The 27,942-nt window shown below is 35.8% G+C and overlaps 1 protein-coding gene and 1 non-coding gene across 2 annotated transcripts; one reads left to right on the top strand and one right to left on the bottom strand.

Moving 5' to 3' along the window:
- Positions 1-323: 323 nt before the first annotated feature.
- On the bottom strand, positions 324-27,942 carry LOC138696766 (lipid droplet-regulating VLDL assembly factor AUP1-like). Its single transcript, XM_069822155.1, has 8 exons — positions 27,728-27,942; positions 24,289-24,426; positions 19,179-19,329; positions 17,409-17,587; positions 11,522-11,683; positions 8,900-9,165; positions 5,205-5,377; positions 324-863 (listed from the first exon to the last, which is right to left on the bottom strand). The coding sequence occupies exons 1-8, from the start codon at positions 27,766-27,768 to the stop codon at positions 711-713; spliced, it is 1,263 nt and encodes a 420-aa protein (XP_069678256.1). The 5' UTR covers positions 27,769-27,942; the 3' UTR covers positions 324-710.
- Positions 23,829-23,900, top strand: TRNAY-GUA (transfer RNA tyrosine (anticodon GUA)). The gene has a single exon. It is a non-coding gene; the product is annotated as a tRNA-Tyr (tRNA).

Genomic DNA, 27,942 nt, shown 5'->3' with positions numbered 1-27,942 from the left:
TCCATGTCCAGAACCCCATATCACTACTTTGTACATAAAAGAAATTCAGAGTAGATGAACAAGCCACAATTCCAACTATGTGCCCTGATATTACATCTCAAGTCTGCTCTGTAATGGTCACATACGTTTAAAATATCCAAATGGAAAAATAATTCTCCCTTGACCAACATTAAGTACATATAATTCACATCTAATGAGCAAATGTCACTGGCAGTGATAATCTATTCCTAGGGTGTATCTGGTACTTCAACATGCATCTGTCATCTGCTCATTGAAGTGTCAAGTGTTAAAAAAAGAGTATTTTTACGAGGTATGCAAAGAAGACTACTATACTTGTTTTATTATAACACTGCTAGTCTTTGTACATATTACTTTCAACTGAAAAAAGGACGTAAATTTAGAAAATAAATATGGCAAAAATTGTTTTACTATACATGTCATATTATAGACAAATTTCTTTCCCCATAATTACAAGCAAATATCAAGGATAGATAATTAATTGCAAAATGTGTAAAAAGTTTCTTCTTATTCATAAAATTAGCTTTTTTATTTAAACATCATAATCCTGAAAGCTGCACATTTTACATACATACATATTACTAAATTACGTGATAGTCAGACCTGATCAGGAGAAGGAAGAAAGGAGCAGGAGAAGGTTTTTGGATGTCCGGTCCCATTAAAACGATCAGCATCGCACAGCACTCGAGTCATCAGCAATTGAATCCAACATTCTTAAGTCCATGTTTCTCTATATATCTCTGGCGAGCATTTTCTATAAGACGAGCTTTACGTTCATTGAAGGACAACATTCGCTCCTGTGCTGACCGTGCAAAAGAAGGTGATGATGTATCCAAACATGAACCCTAGTAACAAAAACAGAAAATACAAAAGTAAGTTAAGAGGTTCCATATTAAATATAAGTAGGGAGCGGATGTTGATGATCTAAAAATCTACTTAAAATGATCACTAAAATGCCCTTAAACTAATGGAAAAATGCCATGAAATTAAAAGAAAATGACATTTAAATATTATTCACCGTACTCGCACCACAACTTCTTAAAAATTAGTTACCTTGTTTCAATGACTGCCCTGCAAATCTCGGACAGAGAAGGCAACTCCCTGGAATTTGGCTAAGATAAAGAAAAAGAACATGCAACGAAATGAAGGTTTTAAGGGAAAACTATAGATTTTAATGAGGGTTTACAATGTGTGTCAATCAGGGGTGGTCCATGTCAGCGCCTTCATTCTCCATCTCCTCCTCCTTCTGCACTTCTTTTACCAGATCTTCCAGATGAGGGAGTGTGAATGACAAAACAAATTGCAGGCGCAGCATGCATTCTTGCAATCTTTGTGTTAAAAATACTGTCCACTACAGTAGACATCCCTTCCGAACCATGTTGAGGACAAAACGTTCTGTCCAGGATATGGTGAAAGTTTCTCCCCTTCCAAACATAAATTCTAAAGACACCCTCGTACCGACAAAAGAACAGTAGTGGTCAAAGTCCTCGCTTAAATTACGTTGCTGTCAAGCATTTTATATTACTTCCGTTGTGAGAAGTGAAACCTTCAGTGGAATGAGGGGCGGATTTTAGAGTCTGTTCCAAACTATAAAACTCAAACTTCACTGTTATTCACTTATTCAGTAGGTGATTACTACTGACCTATTTGCTCAGAAAATAATTTAACAGACCTATCAATAAAGAAGAAAGTAAAATGCATTCCAAATGATCTAAAAGTTCTTCAAAGTACTAAAAATGACCAAAAAATGCTGAAAAATATATAAAAAATTACCTATTAGTTCAAAAACGTAAAAAAATGCAAAAAATGCAATATAAGAAATTACTTTTTAAAGTTGATATTAACATAGAAAGGATTTCTATATTAATAGGCATTGTCCTAATGTGAAAAATAAGAAGATGACTTTTCATCAACATCCGTCCCCTAAACATAAGCGTAATAATGAACTATGCAGTCAAGCTGCTGGTGACTTCTGTTCATAAACAGAGGGCACTTTGCATTCTGAACTGCAGTCCAAATACATCTGCAGTTTTGACGTAAGTACAGTCAATTCAATAAATGATTGCATCTGTACCAATTCACCTGAGCCATGTTAAAACTCTTAAAATATTTAAAACTGTACAAGAGAATCTATTGTTATATAGAATTATAGACATTTATATATTATACTTAGTGCGCTACAAAGAATACAATATAAAAATACTCTAAGAGACAGAACACCATGAAGTAAATGGAATTTCGCAGAACAGAACGAGCCAACTTAATTGGTTAAGTTCCTATCAGTGAATACATCTGCTAGGAAACTCACATTGTGAATTTTTACTTCTTATTTTTAAGTTGATTATGTGAAGATACTGTATCAACTAGGTACTGGGTTATCAGCATCCATGGAATTGGTGATAGCAAGATAGTAATTCGCAAGATGAGGCCGAGGATTCGCCATAAACTACCTAACTTTCGCCTTACAGTTGGGGAAAACTTCGGAAAAATCCAACCAGGTAGTATGCAACAATTTATGTTTTACATTTTTGACTTAACACATAATGCGAGTAAAATGCGTCAATTTTAACGAGCTTTCAAAATCTGCAATCAGATTTCATGTCTCACAAATAGTTTTTGAGTTTTGGATTAAAATGTAATAAAACAGAAAGTTCCATTTCCGAGGCTAGTTGAAATCACAAAAAAAAAAAAAAAAAAAAAAAAAAAAAAGCTGGAAGAATGGCAGGGAGCATTAGAAAAATATGGCTTACATTTAAATCTTGCGAAGTGTTTAGTGTTGAGGATTGGAAGAGGACAGTCAGATAGTGGTTGCATTAAGATCGGAAATCACATTTTAAAAGAAGCTGAGGAAGTAGATTATTTAGAAAGCAGGATTTCATACACAGCAAAAATTCAACAAGAAATCACTAATAAGACTGTTTTTGAGTTTTGGATTAAAATGTAATAAAACAGAAAGTTCCATTTCCGAGGCTAGTTGAAATTACAAAAAAAGCTGGAAGAATGGCAGGGAGCATTAGAAAAATATGGCTTACATTTAAATCTTGAGAAGTATTTAGTGATGAGGATTGGAAGAGAACAGTCAGATAGTGGTTACATTAAGATCGCAAATCACATTTTAAAAGAAGCTGAGGAAGCAGATTATTTAGAAAGCAGGATTTCATACATAGCAAAAATTCAACAAGAAATCACTAATAGGACTGGACTGGGTACTAAATTTGGAACAACTGGATAATACCCACGGCAAAGCAATGTCGATAGTCAACGTTACTCGCTGGCCACTAGTCACCAGGCCGTACCGAGCCATGCCAAACACAAAACACAATCGAAATAGTGGTAGTAAAATTCGCGACTATATTCTTAAATAATTCACTGCATTAGTCAAGTGCAAGACTTCTGGCTTCTGTTGCATTCAAACAATTATAAAATACGATAATTTGGTCCAGGGAGCATCCGTTTTTGATGTAAAGATAATTTTTTTGGCTTGTTTCTTAAATAAAATTACGAAATGGCGTTCCTGTGCTTAACATTTAATAAAAAAAGAAATATAGCAAAACTGTTTTGTCTCGAGACTCTCATCTAAGTAATGTAATGTTCAGAACGAAGGAGATGGAGAGAGAAAAGAAACAAATTTCTCCCTCCAACGATGCCACACACCAACATCGTGTTCTTATGTTGACAAGATTGTGTATTTACTTAAATTTGGTGCTAAACACAACGGCACGGTTCGAAGATACCGTGGGAATTCTCCAGTTTAGCGCTACATTTTATAACACAGTAAAACATATTTTGTGAAACTGGAAAGTGTCAAAAGAAATAAAAATTATGACGTATAAATGTTATTACATGCCTATAGTTACGTATTGTGCTGAGACCTGGACCATGACTAAGGAAAACAAGTAGAATCCAGGCAGGAGAAATGAGATTTTTAAGAAACATAGAAAAGAAAACAAAGGACAAAATCAGAAATTAAGTTATTAGATAGACATTAGGAGTTTAAAAAACTAAAAGAGCCAATAGTGAAAATGAGATTAAAATGGTTCAGTCACTTGAAAAGGATGAATGAAAGAAGAATACCAAGAAGGGCATTGGAAATGAAAGTCAAAGATGTAAGAACATTAGGAAGACCCCGGACTAAATGGTTAGTTCAAGTACGCATAGATTTAAAAAAGAGAGGCCATGATTGGGCAATAATTAAAGAGGAGGAATTACGGCAAGACAAAACTTTGTGGACTGAGACGACCCACAACTGACTGGAAATGTCTACTGCTGATGATGATGAAAACAGAAACTGCCGAATCTAGTTTATGGATTGTAACATATTGTGATATCAAATAATGATATAATAATTTTAGCAGGACAATCTGAATTGGAATTAATGTCATACTCAAAAACTAGTACAACGCAATCCAATTCCAACTCATGTATTGACATGGTATTTGCTCGAAATGTTGAACATTTTTAATGTATGAACTTCTGATATGTAATGTACTTTAGCTACCACAGGGCAATATTTACTGTAATTTCAAAACCTCAAATTACTGAAATGGACAACTTTAATACAATGTTATGTACATGTAATGACAGCTAATACACCATCATGAAATAAAATGTTTTCATTAATGTTATAAATAAAATTTTATTTTAAAACTTATATTAGTTGTTATTCAACAGATATTCGGAAACCAAGGTTTCCCCATCATTTTATTTCCACTTGATCCTGAAACTCGATCATCAGCAATTTTTCATTCATATTCGTCACAAAAAGGTCATTAATTTATTGATTACAATGCAAATATAATAGTAGTGGTAAATTTGAAACTAAATGCATGTATGAAGTATAGTATACTATACTTCAGGACCCAGGAGGATCCATGACCAGGTAGGTGAGGGATGGGCAAATGCAGGGCAAACGCAAGACAGTGCAAATAAGGTGTTGTATTACACTCAAATCATCATATTGAAGGAACATCGAAACCATGCTGGCTTACTTGAGTCATGTTTGCCCATGTCTGAGTTAAGTCAATGAAAAGCGGCAACAAAGCTTCACAATGTGTGCAGTTTGACAGCTGTCGTAAGCACACGAACAGAAACTTCAGTCACGCTAGGCTTTTCTCACAATGTAGAAACTGGTTTCATAAACCTGATTTTATGAAATGAGTTTTATCGAACTAGTTTTCATTAATTACCTGCACATTATTTGTTAGAGTATGTGTTGCTGTGGAAGTGGAAGGAATGTTCTTTGACTCTTCTGTTGCTGTATTCACAGAGCCGACTGATTGTGAAGCTTCCATCTGGGGTACATACGTTACTACACCTTCCAGTATATTGGAAATAGTAACATCAACACTTCGTGTTCTGACTGCAAGACAAAATATGAACACTGTATCAAAATGGATTCTGATATCTGCCCACCATCAGAATAAATAAATTTATTATTATTTTTATTATATTACAGTTAGATAATATTGCCAATAACAATGGTCGTCTCTGATTGACTGCAACAAAGAAAGCAACCACTCCTCAACTACACATTGCTGTACAAAAGAAAATATACAGAGTGTCTGTTTTAGAACCTTATCACCTCACTAAGCAGTGCTTCACCAGCCAGAGCTGTGTTATATGTCTCCCCAATCTGCGTTGCAACAGTAACATTCTGATAATCACCTTTTTCAAGGTACAGTAAAACTTTGTTTTAACTTTCTTGTTTTTAAGGAACAATCTGTTAAGTACCAGCCAAATTATAATAAGAATAATGTAATTCATTCCTGCTTTTAAGAAAACCAGTTTAAGGAAAATCCCACTTTTAAGGAATATTTTTGAAGTATATTTTGTGATAATGAAGCCCAAAATATCGAATCGACTTTCAATAATCAATAGTACCAGCATATTCGATAGTGCATCTCAATCCTGGTAATAATGAACAGTTTGACTCTTAGACATTTTAGAAATCATTGCAATAAGTGAAAGTCTCAGGAATCTTCTATGCCACATCAATAAATTTAAAAATGCAGTTATATTGTCAGACTCCAAAGCAGCTATTCTATCAATAGTCTCTAAACACACATCTTCATCTCAAAAAGCAGAAATAACTAAAATGCTCTCTCAATTAATATCACTCAATAAAAGAATTGTATTCCAATGGATACCATCCCATTGTGGAATCCTGGGAAACTAGAATGCCGATGCTTTAGCAAAGAAGGGCAGCACTGCTACTTACAGACCTGTTACTAAATCTACGTAGCCTATTACTCTGTGAAAAGATTTATTAAATCTACATACTTAGACTTCAACAAACAAAATTTGATAACACAATCTCTGCATCAAAATCCACAGTTAATTCCCGATTTACCACGAAAATCGTCTGTAGCTGCATTTAGATTGGCAACAGGCCATGATTGTTTGGCCAAACACCTGCATAGAATTGGAATATATCAGTCCCCTAACTGCAAATTGTGAAACTCAAACCAAGAAATGGATTCGGAACACCTCAAAATCTGTGCTTCAGTAGCTGGCCATGATAATATCTTTGAAAAATATTGGAGTGCAAGAGGTCAAATGACTTTATTGTCAAACGCCTGGCATTAGAAAACAACAACAACAACATTTTGTTTTTCAGCATTAACTTCCCATGATTGTATGAGAAGATTCGAACAGAACAGCAGTTACGTAGACCTTCGGCTCCCCTCTACTACCAATAATGCATAACACAATGTCAATACGGCGGTTGCTGTCGTCTGCGATACAACGAACTTTTCTGTTGATTTTCGAATTCATCTTTTTTTTTTCTGGTTATTATATGATTATTTAAGTTGTGCTAACTGTCGCTAAGTGGTTTTATATTTTATTTTATCCATCTTAGTATTTATTTTATTATTGTAAATATTTTTGTTTTATTACTATTATTATTATTATTATTATTATTATTAATGAATTAATTTGTATTACTATCTTTGTATCATCTCCGTCACATATTCTATTATTATTATTATTACTATTATTATTATTATTACTATTATTATTATTGTTACTATTATTTCTAACATCAACATTATTATTGATCTCTGTAAAATTTATGTAGATTACTGGACTGTACCTGAGCACGAGCATATGCTCATTTCGGGTATATATTCATATGTATCATTTCAAATGTAAATTGTGAATAAATTTGAATTTGAATCACTAGTAATGCTTTATTCTTTATGGTCTTGCTATGCGTTGCTTTCACAGAGTGGTTGCTTTGCTTGCTTTGTCCTCGCGAGTTGTGTGTATCCTGTTCCCAAGTTCTTTTGTTAGTTTATGATGTTTATGCATTGCTATAATGGCAACTAAATGGAAGTAATTAACTACTGGATGGAAAGTGAAAATAATAAGGGATGTCGAGGCTAATCCTCAAATAATACCCACATGTGGCAAAAAAGCATGGTTTCCCAACTACTTCAATATGGGGAGTAATGAAGAATTTTCAATGCCGAGTTTCAGTGTAGTTCGGGTTCAACCCAAACAGAAAAACATTCATACTTCACCATTTGAAGAGTTAGAAAATATACCATGTTTCACTTAGAGGGATCGAGAAATTAATGCTAGCGAATTAAAATCAGATGAAGATAATGTAATTTAAATCTGACAAGATGCAGAAACTGTCCAAGTTTATGCAACAGTGATTTAAAAACAGCTGCATGTCCATGTGCATGCGCAATAATGTTTAATGTGAAAACAAGCCTGGTGCCATTCAGTAGAACATTCTGTCATTGGATAATTTATTCTTCTTCATCGAGGCAAAAGTCATAGGAAATGTGTATCTGGACATGTTGCAGAACTTCGTTGTTGACCAACTTCCCCCATGATCGGTTTTTCATCAACATGTAACTCTTCCCCATTGCTATGGAGCAGTGTGTAACTTCTTGGATGCAAAATTTCCCCATAGGTAATCGAAGGAGGACTACTTTCAAGGGGATAGCAGCCAAATTTAAATCAGGTAATTTTATTTCCATTTATGGGACAGGAATTTAATGATCACATCCGTAGTAGTAGTAGTAGTAGTAGTAGTAGTAATAGTAATAGTAATAATAATAATAATAATAATAATAATAATAATAATAATAATAATAATAATATCAAGAATGTTATCCAAGAAGCTTACGTGCAAGATATTAAAAGCAAAGCACAAGAGAAACATTGGCAAAGGGACATCTTAGAAATACCAAATAGACCAATAAATGAAGCAGTCGCAAAGTTCCGCTTATGCGCTGGGCGTGACTGCCTAGCTCAACACCTCCATCGTTTTGGCTTACTACCAGACCCAAAATGTACCTTATGTGATCTACAAGAAGATATGAACAGGGACCACCTACTTCCCTGTCCAACCTTAACCAAAGTGAAAGAGAGTGACCGATACTGGGAGGCGAGGAATTTAATGAGACAATGAAGGACATTTTCTTCTCCTTTTGCATTCTATGTCTTTTATTTTATTTTTTTTATATTAAAGTTGTGTTTAGGTCAAAGATGTAAATATCAGTACCTGTCAATAATAATAATAATAATAATAATAATAATAATAATAATAATCCTTTATTTTTTCACTCAACCAAAGGATAAAAAGGAAATGTATGATAATATGTTGACACAAAATAAAGTTACATGTATATCTAAGATAAAATCGAAACAGAAAAATATACATAAGCAATAGAATTAGAAAAAAATGAACCAACTTTTCTTGCATAATATGAAAGAAAACACAAAATTATCTGATTAAATACAAAACCAAAATTCACTCAGATTTTATAAAATGTCAGATTACTTGAGGTCAAATATTTAATGTCCTGCTGTTACATGTAAAAATCTACACAAAGTATCTACAATGCTGAATGTTAATACAACTCACCAAGGTCTCTAATGATGACATCGTGAGGCACATATGGCAGCACCTCACCCACTTGGCGAGCCATTCGCTGGAGCTCGGAAGTGGATGAAGTGCGGGCAATAACAGGCTGACTCTGTTCTAACAAATAGCGCTTCTCATATTCTACTTTGTCTGAAGCAGTGTGCTGCGTCATTTCTATTCCCAGCTCTGCTGCCAGCAGCTGTGCCGCTCGCTCCCCAAATTGAGAATCACTTTCTCCACCATCTTTCACGACAACTGGAAGATATCTGCAATGCAACTTTCTGTGTTACGGTACCAATACAGGAATAACTCTGCAACTGTGATTGTCACTTACTACAAAACGATAATGTAAACAAAACTGAAACACAAAATGCTTTACAAAATAGTATTAATAAAAAATGATTAGATAATAGTACATATTATTATTATTTTTATTATCTATACTAATAATAAATCTGTAGCCAAAATTTTTCTGGTAACTTTCGATTTTCCAAAAATAATTGGTGTTAACATGTATAATTAATCATCCTGAAACCGAAAATCGCTTTTTTGAAATTTTGTTTGTGTCTGTCTGTCTGGATGTTTGTTATCTTTTCACGCAATAATGGCTGAACGGATTTCGATGAAAATTGGAATATAAATTAAGTTCGTTGTAACTTAGATTTTAGGCTAAATGGCATTCAAAATATGTTATTTAAAAGGGGAGTTATAAGGGGGCCTGAATTAAATAAATCGAAAAATCTCGCTTATTATTGACTTCTGTGAAATGTGTTACATAACAAAAGTTTCTTTAAAAATGATTTCCGATAAGTTTTATTCTTTGCAAAATTTTGATAGGAGTGATATTTAATGAGATAAATGAGTTTTAAAATAACAATGCGTTTTATTTTGGCCACCTAATGGGCTGTAATGAAACGAAAACAAATGACTTCGTCTATAAGGGGCCTTGGACAACAACAAACGAAAGCTATTCATTTAACATGTTTCTGTGTTTCTATGAAGTAATCTCAGAAGCTAATTAACCGATTTGTGTAATTATTATTTCACCATTGGAAAGTTTATTTCTCTAGATGGACATGATGCTATAGGCCTATGCTATTACAGTAACTTCTGAGTAAATCGAGGACAGGTAAGATTAAAATAGATTCTTATGCACAGAAAACTTGATAGGCTATTCTGTATATTATTCGTTTCCTGTATTTCTTAAAATAATGTTTATGTAGGCCTACCACATTCATTTTCATCTCAGAGAATTAACGAATGATGAGAGTGTATTGATTTAGTATCCAGTAATAGTACGTTAGCTTAACATTTCATTATTTTAACTATGCTCAATTGAATTGTGTTAATATAGATAAAATGAATAAACTGTGCAATAAATGCATAAAGTCAATTCTACTCCATCAATCAAAGTTCAAGCATAGGCTTATCATTTAATTGGAAATTTTCTTCCACCTGAGAGTAAGAGCCTTCAATTCTTACAAGTATATTTCATTTCAGATCAGTTTTTTTACTTTTTTTAGTAGGTTATTTTACGATGCTTTATCAACATCTTAGGTTATTTAGCGTCTGAATGAGATGAAGGTGATAATGCCGGTGAAATGAGTCCGAGTTTCAGCACCAATATTTACCCAGCATTTGCTCATATTGGGTTGAGGGAAAACTCCGGAAAAAATCTCAAAGGTAACGTACCCCGACCGGAATAGTATCAATCTTAAAAGTAAAGTTGACTGAACAACTCCAGGAAGTATTGTTTGATAATAACAGTTAAATTCATAGTTTTAAATACAACTTTCAAAATGACTCAGAAGCAAACGACTTACAACATACAAAAAGCTACTATTCATTAAGTAATTACAAAACTGTATTTAGATTTGTCAATATTTAATTCTAAGAAGTGCAGCGAAGCGCGCGGGTACGGCTAGTCTACCTACATTATTTAGTAACTGATGCAAAGATTTTAATAGTGCTCTTAGTGGCGGAAGAGGTACTCCTTATAGGGTCAGTGCACAAGAGAAAGCACTTGGAAATTCTGAGGAGGCAACTCCTCCATTGAGATATTAATAAAAAAGATTATAATACGAACCTATACATACATATGGAGAGGTATGTTGTGTACTAGGATGAGTGTATGTGTAAGTGTTCATGTAAGTGTAATGTATGAAATGAGTGATGATGATGATGATGAAGATGAGGAAGGGAAAAGGGGAAACCTGGAGCTGGCATGTAGCCTACTCCTGTCAAATAGGACTAAGGGGCCAGCCAGGCTTAATGCCTCCGTCCAACGGATGAATCACTATCAACAGTGACATATGCCTTCTCTTCATAATTTGCACTGCAGAGAGATTTGGGATTTAACCCCAGGCATATTGGTGCACAATCTAGTGATTAGAAATTGTGCACCCTCATCTCTCCTAGTCCCAAGGTACAAATTTTACAAAATTTCTGACCCGCCGGGAATCGAACCGGGCCAGCTACTCTTGAGGCAGACATGCTACAACAGAGCTAACTCGATGGACGAATCTATACATATAAAATAGGTATTTCAGAACTAAAAGAAATGTCTCTGTATAATCTATAATTAATTTTGATCATATTGAACACATCATTTTTGAGATTTACCTGAGAGTAAAAATGGTACAAGGAACAAAAAGAAACCAGAAAATATCAGCCCATATCCCAGTAGCTAATGCTGAAGCTGCAACATCAGAGCATGCTGGTCTCCATATCTGAATGGCAACTGGTTGAATAGCATCTGTTAAACAGAACGGCCATGAAGAGAACCTGTAAAATGTCAGAAAATGTCTCTTGAAACAAACACGAAAGAAATGTCCTACAATTTATGTGTGCTGGCACCGAATTTAATTATTACTTAAGTTGTGTGTTAAGGGACAAGATGGGCTGATTTATCATTCAGATCTTATCAAATACTCCAAAACAAGCAGTAAAGCTAAATGTCCAGTTGCCAGTCACAGAACACAGTTCGCTGAACACCAAATCAAATGAATGCAAATATGAAATACTGCAGCAATATTCGAAAAACACCAATAATTATTCAACTAAGTAAGAACTGTGAAAGGTTATTTTGTTATTTCTTATTGACTTAGAGAATTACACAAACGTGCTGATCCCAATAAAACGCAAATTAAAGTGACTGAATCCTACTGTATGAATTTTTAAAGACTTATTTCTTCTTTCTCTTTGTTACAGAGTAATAATCTATTCAAGAAGATTCACCCTCTGAGGAATTACAATTTTTTCGTGACCACTTTATTGTACAAGCCAAGTGAGCAGTTACAAAGAACACTGCTCTCCAAAAAAAAACCGTGATACCTAATTTTTTATGCAGAAACTCCATTTAAATGTGGAATAATGAAATTTGCTTCTACTGCTGCATATTATCACGGAATTATAAATGAATCATTTCCACACAAATTTTGAGTTTCAACAAAGCTTACAAAAGTGTAATGTTACCAACAATGACGTTGTTTATAGACTTATTGTCTTCTAGCTACGATTTAAAATTATTGTTATGAGTAGAGATACTCAAATTTCGCGACTAGCGAAAATTTAAAAACATTGCAAAATGATGAGAAACATGTTTTTAGGTAATTTGTAACATATTTACGTGTATTTCGACATATCAAGTACCCGCGAATATTTTAAAATTTGTCTCCATCAGCGACCTTCTACTTTTACTCGAGAAATTTAATAGTACCTAGCAAAAAATCGTAAATTAAAGCCGTTATTCCCCCATACTTTTTTCTTCTTTCTTCCCCCAAACCCCATTCAGCAATTTATTAACGAAGTACCAAAACAAACATGTTCACACTATAAATCTCTGTGAAAGATGCTCTTGAGGCAATGCACAAGGATCATCGGCCCTTTGTTGATAGTATACTAAGAGCACTGTGGATTCCCGGTCAAATGTGAACTGTTAAAGGTTCTTCTCCAAATTTACTCGTGTTTTAACTGACTGGAGAACAAACTTTAGCATGACAAACTTAAAACTCTTATCATCTTCTAACTATGAAAGTAAATTGAGTTTGTTAATATAGGCTTACAATTTTTGTTTGTAATAATTAGTGAATAGGTTAAACATACATTTGGTTTATTATTATTATTCTTCTATACCTGAATTAAAATTAAATAGAGTTTGTCATTCTAGTTATTATTTCTTTTTCCTCTTACATAGGTACTAATACAACTGTAAACAGTACCTGTTGCCATATTGAGCTGTTTTAATTCGGATATAAATGAACACAAAACCCAAGAATTTTCCTTTTTCCCCCCAAGAATTTTTATCTTTGTCACTCAAGAAATTTAGGCGATTTTATTCAAGAAATTTGAGGGTCTCTAGTTATGAGGATATAGTTGCACTATCGATGTTTAGCATAAAAGCCCAGTCAAACAGAATGCGGACTTGGCTGACCATCCGCCGCAAATTCTGTATTACATTCGAATGCATCATCCTAGTCAAACAGTGTGTGGCCCAACGCCGCGGTCTAGTCTGGTTTGCGGCAGACTGATAGGGAGTTGTGTTTTTCCACAGAGTTCGAGGCGGACGTTTCGTAGAAAATGGCCGACGAAACGAAAAATTAATTGAATTTGTGCGGTAATATGCTCATTTATATGATACGTGGCATCCAGACTCCACCTCCACCATCTCCGTTTTTTTTCAATCAACTCATCATGGTCAGATAATCCTAATTATATACATAATCCTTCCACTGAAATTAATTATACTGACTTGGAGGTAGCTACCACACCTCCGATGTCATTAAGTTCTTTGCCACTATTGTTTTTTCTGCAAAAGATTTGTACGAAAACGTACTGCAGCTCGTAAATAAACTGCAAGAGGGAAATAACAGTACTTCTCAATAGTAGGTAATTTTGTCTTCGAAATAATACTGTTTTCTGAGTCATGTTTCCATATTCATACTTATTTTTCAGTTGATTAGTAATAAATACAGTTTAAAATACAAACGAAAATCTTTTATTTACCTCAAGCAGATCGCTAGTCTTCCCTTCGTTCCAATCAGTCGCCTCCAGTTTGTTGTCACTTTCAATATTTTTGGTTCTATAAGGCTATGTAATTCCTCAAACTTTTGTTTAGACATTCGAAAATAGTCGGAAAAACGGTCTTAAAACGAATTCAGTTCATTACATAGTCCGTGAAATTCGCCTAGTCCCCCTCTTTTTTCAATTATTTCATGCACCCACTTTTTCTTTTCCGCTTTGATGAATGGCTCAAAGCGAACAGAAGAAGCAATTCTTCTTCACCTGAGGAGCTGCTGGACATGTTAATCCAGGAGAAAAAACGAAACTGAAAGTACAATTTCATACAAATTTAGAAACAAATCGAGCAAATACGATGAGTACTGCACTTGACAACAATTGTTTCCACACTGGTTCATCCTGCACTGTCCGCGTTCTGTTTGACTTCCTCAGTCTGTGGCGAACTGCGATCCTCCCGTCCGCATTCTGTTTGACTGGGCCTTTAATGTTAACATTCTCTGTGGAGATTCAGAAAAGATTAAAGAGAGAAGTACGCATAAAGATGTTTCTATGCTCTGAGGATTCAGCAATAGCAGTTGCACTTGTAAATGAAAGCCGCAGCTACAACTATGTTGGTGAGATCCTGGGTAAGTCTTGCTGTAATATCCTTCGAGTATTCAAACATTTCCAGGAACTCAATAATTTTCAGAGGATGCCTGAATCAGGTCAAAGTGAAGGCTGTTTCTTGGAGCTACAAGTCCTGCAAAATCGACATCCCACTACTGTTTAAGCATGAAATTGCCTGATAGAAGTCCACAATGCAACTAAGTGAGGATACAGTGAGGAAAAGGCTATATGAGACAGGTCTAGCTAGCCTCAAGAAGACCTGTCAAGAGACCCAGAGCTTAATCCAGAACACAGAAAGACCAGTCTATGTTTTGCGAAGAGAGATGAGTACTGGACTGGGAACAGTGGAGTTAAGTGTTTTTCAGTAATGAGTCTGGATTCTAAGGTCATCAGACGGAAGGGAAAGGGTGTGGAGAAGCCTTGTACCTTCTTCAAGAGGGGATGCCTTTTGGAGGAGGCTCTGTGATGGTGTGTGGGACGACATACCTTGAAAGATCTGTGCCGAGCACGTATTTATAGAGAAAGGCTTACTAACGGCACACCGGTACATTGAAGAGATACTCACTGATCATGTAGTCCTTTTTTGCACCTTTCATGGACGAACTCTTTGCTCTTATGCACGACAATGCACGTTCCCATGCTGCTTAGAGTGTGATGGACAACCTACAGGAGATTGGCATTTCAACTTTGAAGTGGCCAGCAAGGAGCCCCGACTTGAATTCTATTGAGCATGTGTTGGATATGCTTGAACATCGTATTTGGACCTGAGTTTTCGCCATCCCATCCAAACTATGGAAGGCACTACAGAAAGAATGAGAGGAAATACCGCAGGAGGACATCAAGGCTTTGATCAAGAACCTGCCAAGAAGGCTTAGTGGTAATAAAGACAAGATGTGGCAATACTTGCTATTGATCATAAAATCAACAGTCTGAATGTATGTTTCAAATGTATGATCTATAAATCCTCTGTTTTCGTTTATACCAAAACAAACCTGTATTGTTTTCGTTGTTTTATTTTTAACAGGATTGTGGTAATGTTAAATTTATGTAAGCATTCAAAGCTCTAAATCTGTGTGAAAAATAATTTTGTAATGATATAGTACAGTATGATCAGTTTTGCTTTCCGCCTGAGTGTTTTGCCTATAGGCGAGTGTTCTGCCAGTTAGCCGGGTCTCAGTGATTAGCGAGAGAGTAAAACAATAAAACCAACCATACAACAATATACAAACAAATTTAAGAGGCTCCTTACTTACCAAATTATCAAATGGGGTGTTGAAACTGCCTGTCTTCATTCTCCACACATTTTTCGCGTTTCTTTAGGAAATTATTCATCACATTTTTCAGAATCCACTCACAAAACGTGTGCCTACATATGGGGTCACTTGGCTGAAAAGCATGTGCCAAAGTTATTTATCCAGCTTGAAGTGCAATAATTTAGTAGCCTTTTGCACAGACCCATATGAAAGTCCCACTTGTTGTGCAAGATGACAAAGAAATTTTCTAGGAGAATTTTCTAAACGATTACGAATGTCATGTAATCTTTCTTCAGTGAGAACCCTACACTGCTTTTCTGGTTTCTCAGGCCGGACACTTCGAGTTTTCTGAAATTTATGATAAAGATTATGGACTATTTTATGATCTGGAGGTCTACATCCGGGAATCTTTCTTGAAACCGACTTCGAACTGAACTTCACGAGCTGATTTAACACATATGAATCATAAATAAAGACACACTGTGCTATCTGTGTAAACTCACAAGGCATAATACACTTTATGTATACTGCTGAATTAAGAAACGAACAACACAACACACCCAGAAACAGTTGCGCTATGACCGTGGCATTCAGGAAGGTCAACAAGTAAGCAAGCAGGCTTGCTACTCCCTTCAGTGTGAAGGAAACGAGTGTGGGCTCGCTCATAAGAAAAATCCCGCGCCGCAGGGGAAAGCATAACTGATTGCACTGTAGAAGCAAATTTAAGTTTTCCAAATTTAGATGTAGTTTCTGTTAAAAAAACCTAGGTATCACAGTTCTTCTAGAGGGCAGCGTATATACAGAACATGCCTTCATGTCCTGCACATTGTGTTACAGTGTTCTATTGCAGATCAAAAGACCAAGAATTCTACAAAATTCAGTGAACTGAATAAAATAAAAGAAAAACGTCTTAAATGGACGCATGGATCAGCTATAAACCAAATTAATGAACATGAATAACAGCAAGTTTATTTTAAAAAATAACTAATCTAATTCCCTTTGTCTTCCCATCACTTCATCTCTTTCTATCTCATTCACTCTCATTCACATTCTTTTACCGATGGCCTGATTTCCTTTATCTTCCCTTAATTCATTTACTCCCTCCATTTTCCTCTTTCACTCATCTCCCATCTCACTTTCATTCACTTCCTCACTCTTCTTCCTCCCCATCCCTCCCTTTTCGTATATTTCACTGATACTCATTAATTTTCTCTTCCTCGCCCACTCACACAATTCACTTTCTTAGGCACATATAAATAGTAATAAAAGATCATCTCCTTAGTCTCCATTCTATCTCATTTCTCTGAGTAACTTCTCTATTTGTCTAAAAATAAACACAACACATTAATAAGAAATACTGAAAAGCACACAATATTTTCTGAACAATATTATAACAAATGCCAAATGGACATGTGCAAGGTTTGATGACAGTGTGAACTTAATGAGTAAAGCTTTAGGAGTAAGGGCAGAAGGAAAAGAGTGGAAAGATAAAATTTCCAACTTAACCCACAAAAAATTAAGTTGCAATAAAATATATTTATCAACTCTGACAACTGTTCTGGAGGTGTCACTGTCTTTATTATATAAAAAGAAATCAAAAGCATGTGCAATACCACAAAAACAGCACTTACTTAAGCAACCCCACCTTCCCACTTGTCGTGGAGCCTTCCGGGTGACACAGGACAGGAACAGTTGACTTTTCAAAGTGGCTACGGATATTGGTCAATAGCACTTCCCTCCCCTGTCTCAGCCCGAACTCCTTTAGCCCCAGAGCCCAGCACAAAGGTCCTGGCAACTCCCACACACTGGGCTGCAGGCAAGTATGTAGCAACAGTAAGTGTGATCACAACTTCACAGCATTCATAACTTGGAAGGTGTGACATGCAGTATGTAAATAATTCTGTATGCATCTCAAGATCACAACTAACTTCCTAGTAAGTATGTCCAAATACTGGTGTGTGGATAAGCTTCAGGGCTTCTACCGCATTGTCTTGGTGTTAGTGGCTGATGTTTTGACCGCTGTGTTGTGGTCATCTTCAGAGCAGTTGTTGGATAAAGAAATAGTCTGCGAGCTCGAATATGTATAGTAGTCTCGATGGGGGGAGTACTTGCGGTGATAGGTCATACCGTGCCCGATGTCCGGATGAAGGGGGGGTGCCGCATACATGTGGAGACCTGGTTTCTCGTTCCTAAGTATGATCTTGGAATAGACTTCCCCATGAGTTGCTGAGTTGTAACCCCTCGTCCTTGTTGATGTTGTTGGGATGTTGTTTGATGTGGAAGGTTTCTTTAACCAGTCTTCTGTACAAGTTGTCTTCTTTATCTATTATCTTGGTATTGTCGAATTCGATGGCGTGGCCTGAATCTGCTGAGTGTAAGGCTATTGCTGATTTTTCGTATGGTCCGTATTTGCAGAGTCGGATGTGTTCCTTCCTTCTATCTTCCACCGTATGTCCAGTTTGGCCTATGTATTTTAAACCGCAGGAGCAAGGGACGTATGGTGGATGATAGAAGGAAGGAACACATCCGACTCTGCAAATATGGCCCATACGAAAAATCAGCAATAACCTTACACTCAGCAGATTCAGGCCACGCCATCGAATTCGACAATATCAAGATAATAGATAAAGAAGACAACTTATACAGAAGACTGGTTAAAGAAACCTTCCACATCAAACAACATCCCAAGAACATCAACAAGGACGAGGGGTTACAACTCAACAACTCATGGGGAAGTCTATTCCAAGATCATACTTAGGAACGAGAAACCAGGTCTCCACATGTACGCGGCGTCCCCCCCCCCTTCATCCAGACATTGGGCATGGTACGACCCATCACTGCAAGTACTCCCCCCATCGAGACTACTATATATATATATATATATATATATATATATATATATATATATATATATATATATATATACGAGCTCGCAGACTATTTCCTTATCCAACAACTGCTCTGAAGATGACCACAACACAGCAGTCGAAACGTCAGCCACCAACACCAAGACAACGCGGTAGAAGCCCTGAAGCTTATCCACACACCATGTACACCAGCCGCGGAAGCCAACGCGAACACATGTCCAAATACTATTTGCAGATTCACAATATTTACTGAAACAGTGATCTCACAGTATCTGTGATACGTATCACTAGGAAATTTTCTCAAATGGCTTCTACTTTTAAATACCATACCAGACGGTATCAATGACATTTAACTGTACTATAATTTGACATTTTTCGTCCAAAAAAATCCAATGTACTCGCTCAAGTTTGAACCTATGTTAACTGAGTCCAAGGCAGGGCCAGTAATTACTACACTATTGAGAAAGATTCAACATCACAACTTATATCTCACCTTCTAAGTTAACACAAATGGAACAAGCTCAGAACACTCACAGTAACGCTTCCAGAAACAAGATGCACTGCTATGTGGTCACAAGGTGATATATGGTTTGCCACCAACACCTTTACATTCTCGTCCCTGACTGTAGAGTTCTCTTGCTTGACAACAATGCCCAGTGCTACGCACAAAGAACGTAGGACAAACCTGCAACAATGAAATGTTTACCTTCAAGAGTGCTGTTACTAGTTTGTGGAAAAATAGAAAAGGTGAAATTTTTGTAATTAATAATCTGTTTAAGAGAATATATTCAGCTGTATGAAAGGTTGTTGCAATTTAATCAATCAATCAATCAATCAATCAATCAATCAATCAATCAATCGTCTTAATGTATCCAGCTGTTTGCTAACAACATATAAAGTCCACTATAGTCCACTGTAGTCTATTCAGTTTTTGTTTTTCACGAGAAATGAGGGGTACTTTGATCGGTGTTCATTATAGATGCCTGTTGCTAGTAGCCAGAGTTGGAGTGTAGTCAATATATACTGCAGGGCTGTGTCTTCTGCAACTGGTACTGATGATTTTAATTTACTTCTTTTGTGGTATATGGATGGACAGTATAGAAGAATGTGTTCCAGTTCTTCATCATGATTATTACACCACAGACAAGTAGGATTATCAGAAATGTGAAATCGGTGTAGGTACAATTGTGTGACAATGTGACCTGTTCTGGCTCTTGTTAAAAATGTTTGAACATGTCTGGAAAAATTTTTGCACATTTCTTTTGTATAGACTGTAAAATTTTTCCTTTGTCAGAAGAGAGCCAATTGTTGATCCATAGGTATGTAAAATGAGACTTTACTGAAGCAAAAGCACTGGATAGAGATATCACTTGAAGAGGTCTTGGTTGCAAATATGTTGCCTGTTTTGCAATGTTATCAACTTTCTCGTTTCCAGGTATACCACAATGACTAGATATCCATTGAAATGTAATTTCCTTTTGGAGTTCTTTTAGTTTACTTAGTTGTTGCAATTTAACCCAAACCAATAAAATCCGCTCAGGTTTAAAAAAAAAAAACAATAAAAAAACACCACCAGTGCGAACGTTCTATCACTTCACATTCTCCTGTTACACTGCCTCAGCTATCTTGTGACCTGCCATTTGGTGCAACTTTCTCCTCCCGCGCATTGCTAGATGACGTCTCCACTCCAACTCACATTGCATACATTAATCCTTCATCTGTTGATCACCATTTACTTCGTTAGAATATGTCGTATAGTTTAGAAATTACAGGCATAACAAAACTCGCATGAAAATGTGTTGGTTGACTTTCTGGGATAGTACTCTAGTACCGGACCAAACTTATAGATGTATTTACATAAAAAAAAATTGCATAATTCAAAAGTTTCAGATACAACAGAAGTCTCATCAGCAAGTTAAACCAGTTCTTTGTATTAAGTTAGTCATACAAAGAACCTTCCATAATCATCAAGTTCAAATCCCCATTTAGATTGTAGTACAGAGGTAAGTATAATGAAGCAGAGGTTAACTATAAAACTTTAGCTGTCAATACGAACTATAGAGCACAAAAAAAAAAAAGAAAAAAAAGAAAATCAATCAATCAAACTTTCAAATACAGTTTAAGATCAGTATTTTGTGAGCTTTCAATTCTTTTAATATGCAGGCCCAAACTCCGAATATAAACATTCCATCTTCAATATTCTCTATCTTACTGAGCATCTATTTACACAGAGACTAGAAAATTCTTCACAAGTGTTCAATGAAAGTACAACACACAATTCACAGTAGACAGTGGGTTACTATGGTGCTCTAGTTAGTGGCTTGAGCACTGGACTTATGTTGTTGTTTTCTAATGCCAGGCGTTTGCCAATAAAGTCATTTGACCTCTTGCACTCCAATATTTTTCAAAGATATTATCATGACCAGCCACTGAAGCACAGATTTTGAGGTGTTCTGAATCCATTTCTTGGTTTGAGTTGCACAATGGGCAGTTAGGGGACTGATATATTCCAATCCTATGCAGGTGTTTGGCCAAACAATCATGGCCTGTTGCCAATCTAAATGCAGCTACAGAATTTTCGTGGTAAATCGGGAATTAACTGTGGATTATGATGCAGAGAGTTCCATTTTTTCCCTTGAGATTGTGTTATCAAATTTTGTTTGTTGAAGTCTAAGTATATAGATTTAATAAATCTTTTCACAGAGTAATACATAGATTTAGTAACAGGTCTGTAAGTAGCAATGCTGCCCTTCTTTGCTAAAGCATCCGCATTCTCGTTTCCCAGGATTCCACAATGGGATGGTATCCATTGGAATACAATTCTTTTATTGAGTGATATTGAGAGAGCATTTTAGTTATTTTTGCTGTTTGAGATGAAGGTGTGTGTTTAGAGACTATTGATAGAACAGCTGCTGCACTGGACTTATAATTCTGTGGATCCAGGTTCAATGCCCAGCATGCCCCAATTCGTAATTTGTGTTGGGCAAACTCATGGTCCAGGTAACACAGGAGTTTTCTCCGCTGCAATTTCCTTGTGGCATTTCAACATATCTCCATCATCATCTCATTGTGGATGTAGCGTAGACCAGCTTCCTATGGTGCAACAACTCTGTCGGTAAATTGGTCGACACAACAACTGGCTTCATATGGGTGAATGACGAAAAAGTCAAGTACCCACCATTAATTAAAAAGAAAAAATAGTAGACAGTGACCTAGCCTAGTTAGATTCTGATTTATTGCAAGTTGCATCAAACTGTCGCAGAAGGTGCAATGAATTTGGCTTGACTTTGGAAAGTTACTCAGGTGCTAGTAAAACAAAACATTTCAGTTTATATTTGCAGATAAACATTTGTAGGTCACTTTATCTTTATAGCACTTAACAGTGTATGAATTTTCAAAGGGGGTATCAACCTACCAGTGACGAAAGTTTCCATTTTGTACTACAATATGACATCTGATATTTACTTACAATAAAGGTCATTATCATGTGAATCCATAAATTACTAAATGTATGCAGTAATATTCCACTCCACCTCCAAGGTAGTATACATGAATAATAGACATGCATACTCAATTAGAAATACGTGACTTACTCTTCGAGTTGATACTGTTTTTCAAAACTTATGAAATGGGATGGAAACATATATTTACAATTGAATTATCGAACTAATTTAATCTCCTACACTGCTATGAGATGTACAGAATTTTCTTCGTTATTTTAAAGCTACATTCCTTAGTTAAAAAAAAATAAAATAAAAGTACAAACAAATGTTACGATTAAAAGTGTTTATTTCACAATAATTTCTTGCAACACGCTATTTACATGTAGGAAAACTGACACAGTCGGCCTTCATACAGTATAATGAAAACCAATATAACAATAAAGACTATTGCAATGATAAATTTTTATCAGTTCCAGTATATTTCCTTATTTTAAATGGTCAAATTTTGCAGAAACCACAATGGAACAATAAAAACATAATGAAGATTTCTTCCTGCTTCAAGGGAACGTGACCCTTAACAGGATTTGCCTTTATGGTTCCTGCCACTGGCACCTTTCATATTCGGGTGTTAGTTGTTAATGATGGCAGGTGTAACACAAATCAAATCAGTCTGGAGACTAAATTGGCTGCATTCAATGATTTAGATACAGGACTGAAGCAGACTGAAGTGGCTAAAAGCATGGATTTGCGCAGTCAACACTCGCAACACTCATAAAGAAATAAAGCAGTGTCGCAAGTAGTAAAATTAATCCAGAAGGTAAACATTTAAAAACTACGACAACAGAAGACGTTGACATTGTTATCTTGAAGCGGTTTAATGTTTAATAAAATGAAGACACTTAACATTCCTGTAACAAATTCTAATGTGTGTCAAAAAGTGCTTAATTATGCTAGTGTACTTGGTGATTCAAACTTCAAAGCAATGTATATATTATTTTAATGTACCGAAGTACATATGATATTTCCATGCAGATATTCTGCGTCATCATATGATGAAAGAGTAATGGAATGGAGAAAAATTCTCTCCGGCGCCGGGATTTGAACCCGGGTTTTCAGCTCTACGTGCTGATGCTTTATCCACTAAGCCACACCGGGTACTCACCCCAGCGTCGGACAGAATCGTCTCAGTTTAAGTTCCAACTCTTGGGTTCCCTCATAACGAGTGCACCTCAGCACATGTGTGGACTTCAGTCCTAGGTTCATAGACATCTATGACGTAGTGCAGAGGGCAGCCACTAGAGGGAACCCAAGAGTTGGAACTTAAACTGAGACGATTCTGTCCGACGCCAGGGTGAGTATCCGGTGTGGCTTAGTGGATAAAGCATCAGCACGTAGAGCTGAAAACCCGGGTTCAAATCCCGGTGCCAGAGAGAATTTTTCTCCGTTCCATTACTCTTTCATCGTATGATGACGCAGAATATCTGCATGGAAATATCATATGTACTTCGGTACATTAAAATAATATATATGATATGCGTAAATCACTTCGTGATTTAAGACGGCGCTTATTCCGTCGGATCCCAGCCAACTAGTCACTCATAACAAGTGCACCTCAGCACATGTGTGGACTTGAGTCATAGGTTCATAGACATCTATGACGTAGTGCAGAAGGCGGCCACTAGAGGGAACCCAAGAGTTGGAACTTAAACTGAGACGATTCTGTCTGACGCCGGGGTGAGTATCCGGTGTGGCTTAGTGGATAAAGCATCAGCATGTAGAGCTGAAAACCCGGGTTCAAATCCCGGCGCCGGAGAGAATTTTTCTCCATTCCATTACTCTTTCATCATTCAAAGCAATGGTTGGCTGCAATGTTTTAAAGACAGACCTGGATTACTTTCATTAAGATGTTAGCTGGAGAAGAAAAATAAAATAACTGGTGAGTAAATGTTGTTTCATACTTATTTCTACTATATTCTCTTTCAGAACACGAATTTGGGCAACATTTCATAATCCCTCAGTACAGAAATAACCCTGATAAAACAATACGATTTTTCCAGTCTCCAGAAAGTTGTTGTAACGAGGTTCTACTGTATTATCCTTATGAATTAAAGATGCCACAGCATCAATGTGTCTTTATGTTTTCATTCCACAATGTATTGTGAAACAACTTCACTTCAAGGAATGCTCAAATTCAGTGTTACCTTTTCACAGCAGGGATCTGAGGAAGCAATAAAGCCACCAACAATGCTTGCACAGCAATGAGCAACCTGACACCAGCAAGCACCAGCCCCACTGGTGTGTACAGCACTAAAAGGAGTGCTTTCCATCCAGATGGATATCTGAAAAACAGCAACAATAAAAACCAATTAACTAATTCAGTATGATCCAAAATGCTCACGATCTTCAACATGGTGCGATATTCGTGTTTGTGTTTTAACTCTACTGTAGTGGTGGACTAGGTACTTCATGATGACATGTAACATGTATCAAACACTTCCGATTCGTCAAAGGACAGTCTATTGATGAGCAGTTTGAAGCACAGTCTATAAGATACACGGCAATGTTACTTAGGGAACAGATTCCTGGATAATGATTCATATCGTATTACTATTTCACCTGATACCCCTTATTAATGTTATGAAATTTAACGATGAATTGAGTAATGCAACCATTGTCGCATTTTTACAAATTTAAAATTATTTATTTTATTATATAACACAACTCAGCTTTCCATTCTGCCTTTTTCAGTATTATTTCCTTCTTGTTCAACATTTTTGTTGTCATTTTTAATGCAAGGTTTTATTATAGTCATTCAAGATCACTTCATGACTGATGACCAGGGCTCTGATTTCTATGACCTAAAAACTCATTCATTCATTTTATTCCCTAGATCTTACATGAGCAATGAAGCTTTAAGATGTGGAACAAGTAAAAAATTTTACAATATTACAATTACAATTTTTACAAATTTTTATAGTTTTACAATTTAGTAATTTTCTACAATTTTTACAATTTTGTGCAATTTTTTACAATATTTTGGCGAGATGTAGTGAGATGAGGTGAGGTCCGAGGATTCGCCAAAATATTACCCGGCATTTGCCTTTTGGTTGGGGAAAACCTCGGAAAAACCCAACCAGGTAATTAAATCAAAGGGGTTGATGCCAAGGACTCGCCATAGACCATCCGGCTTCAGTCCCACGGCTGTCTTCAGTCCCACTCTGAAAATATGCAAGCACTTACGTCTAAAAATACAAAGTATGGCATAAAAACTTGGAAATATAATGTAAGAAATTAAACATTGTCCAAAATTACTTAGAAAATATTTTAATTTACCATTCAACAAAATTGTTTTAGTGAACATTAAGTCTCTTAATTGTACTGTATTTATTTACATTCCATTGTATTTGTACATCGCTTTGCAGTAGAATATGGGTCACAGCTCAGTTGAAAAGTAAATACAGAAGACGTTTACAATATATTAGTACAATACAAGCCCTTCGTGTTTTCACAACTCACAGCCGGAAAATTCTGTTACCTTCAAACTATATTTAACCACTAAATATTTCTAAGGAAAGGAATATCCACAATAAATAACCAAACGCAAACAAAATCCCTTGCGATGAGAATAATACTTTGAGAACTGTTAAAACAATTTGTATCCTAATATGAGCAAAGAGAGAGAGAGAGAGAGAGAGAGAGAGAGAGAGAGAGAGAGAGAACACACACACACGCGCACGCACACGCACACACAAAAATGTTTTCAGTCAGCCATTGTAACAAGGGGTGGGTGTGTGTGTGTGTGTGTGTGTGTGTGTGTGTGTGTGTGTGTGTGTGTGTGTGTGTGTGTGTTCAGAAAGCAGCATTTGTTTAAAAAGTGTAAAATATGGCTGATTTGTTTCTTTGTTTTTTTTTTCCAGAACAATGGGTGTTCATATATGATACATATGCACAGAGTCTGTGCTGTTAAGTTCAAACACCATAAGATTTCCTAGTGTAACAGTTCCAACTCATGAAACAATCCGTAAATTAGTACGCAAATTTTCAGAATCTGAAGTATTACAGATAAATGCAGGAGGTAAAAAAGGATTTTGACAAAAGAAACATTGGATAATATTAAATACTGCTTGGAAAATTCAAATACTTGGGATGTACTATAAGCAGTAATGTGAGCTGCAACCAGGAAGCAATGGCAAAAGAAGCTTTTTATAGAAAAAGCAGCATCCTCTGCGAACCTTTGGAGAAAGAACTAAGGAAAAGACTAGTGGGTCCCAACTAGTGATATGGACAGACAGAATAAGAAATGAAGCTGTGTTGGAAAGAGTGAATGAAGAAAGAGTGATGCTGAAACTGACCAGGAAGAGAAAATGGAATTGGTTGGGTCACTGGATAAGAAGAAACTGCCTACTGAAGGATGAGTGAAAGGAATGATGAAAGGGAAAGCGTTTGGGGCAGAAGATATCAGATGATAGATGACATCCTCCGTGCCATCATCCAATCCTTCATGAATTTGTGGTCAAGTGGTCCAATTCAAGGGAAAAATAAATGTTACCTGCCAACTTTAAGTCTTTCTTATTCCTTTCGCCCGTAGTTTTACAACTCGTAGTTTATGATTCAAATTCAATAGGTCTACTACTAACTGAAGCCTGGTAATAGTATGCACGTGCACCACCATTATCATTGACTGAAAATGTGCTTCATGTCAATACGAAATACATTCTTTAGTAATCAAATGGAATTCTAATAATACAAACAAGTAACGCAGTTTTACTCGTATACCGTATATTATTATAATTTCTTAGGTTTCAAATATGTAGATTCATAGGCTAACTTTTTCCATGTCCACTCAAAAGTATTAATAATGACAGTTATTAAAGAAATAATTATTGTCAATATTATGTTGTTGGTGATATCTCTCAGCTGATGTTGCAGAAAATATTTCTAGGACAATTTTATTGTAGGTTTATTAGGCTTATGCTTTCTTTCATTTACTTCTTTTTTACTTGGTAGATCCTAACCTTCCTCTGCGGTAATTCAACAAATAGGCCTATTACACAAAGAAATTCGTAGCAAAATTTAGTTTCTATACATGTATTCTCATTACCAAATATTATTAAGGTCTGTTATTTTTATGTAAAGAGAATAATGATACCTATCTGAGAAAAAAGCTAAGAAGTGTTAAGTTGTAATGCTTATGCCAAAAGTCTCAATATGGGTCCTATGTAGCCTAATGGTTACAGTTGTCATAAATCCACAAATTAAAAAAAAAGTGATCGGAGAAGAGATTTGTCGTGTTCATCCTGGAATAATTTTCATCATTTATCAATATATGCAGGGGAAAAAGTTTGTTCGTATGTTTTACAACTTAGTATGAATATAATCTCCATCATGAAAAAATGCAAGTTGTTTTTATTTATCCAGATACTCTGTGTCATGCTTCCTATCTCATAAAACTATAAATAATGTATTAGAACCATTCAGTCAATCGCCGAAAAAAAAAACACATCGTGGCAAAAAATGTTTAGCTTTCATGTACGCGTAAGTTCTTCAAAATAAGTCTCATATAATTGGGTTCCACACAGTAGAATACATCTATCTATCTTTTCTGCTAATTTTCTCAACCCGATATGCAAATATTGTTACCTGTTTTCGTCGAAAAGTTCCTTTACTTCCACATTAGACATGATATCACAAGTTACTTTATGCTGTAACTTTTCTTCACGTGTTACAAGGAAATTTTTATATACACATTTACGGGAATCATTTAACTAACATCAATAATCACATTTTAATCTCCACTTTACGGACCTTCCATGACGCCATGATGGTCACAGGTAGTAACTAACACGACAAGAAAA

The sequence above is a fragment of the Periplaneta americana genome, chromosome 3, assembly GCF_040183065.1.
Source record: "Periplaneta americana isolate PAMFEO1 chromosome 3, P.americana_PAMFEO1_priV1, whole genome shotgun sequence".
NCBI classification, from domain to species: Eukaryota; Metazoa; Arthropoda; class Insecta; order Blattodea; family Blattidae; genus Periplaneta; species Periplaneta americana.
The sequence above is the reverse complement of the archived record's forward strand: the minus strand, read 5'-3'. Positions and strand labels throughout refer to the sequence as shown.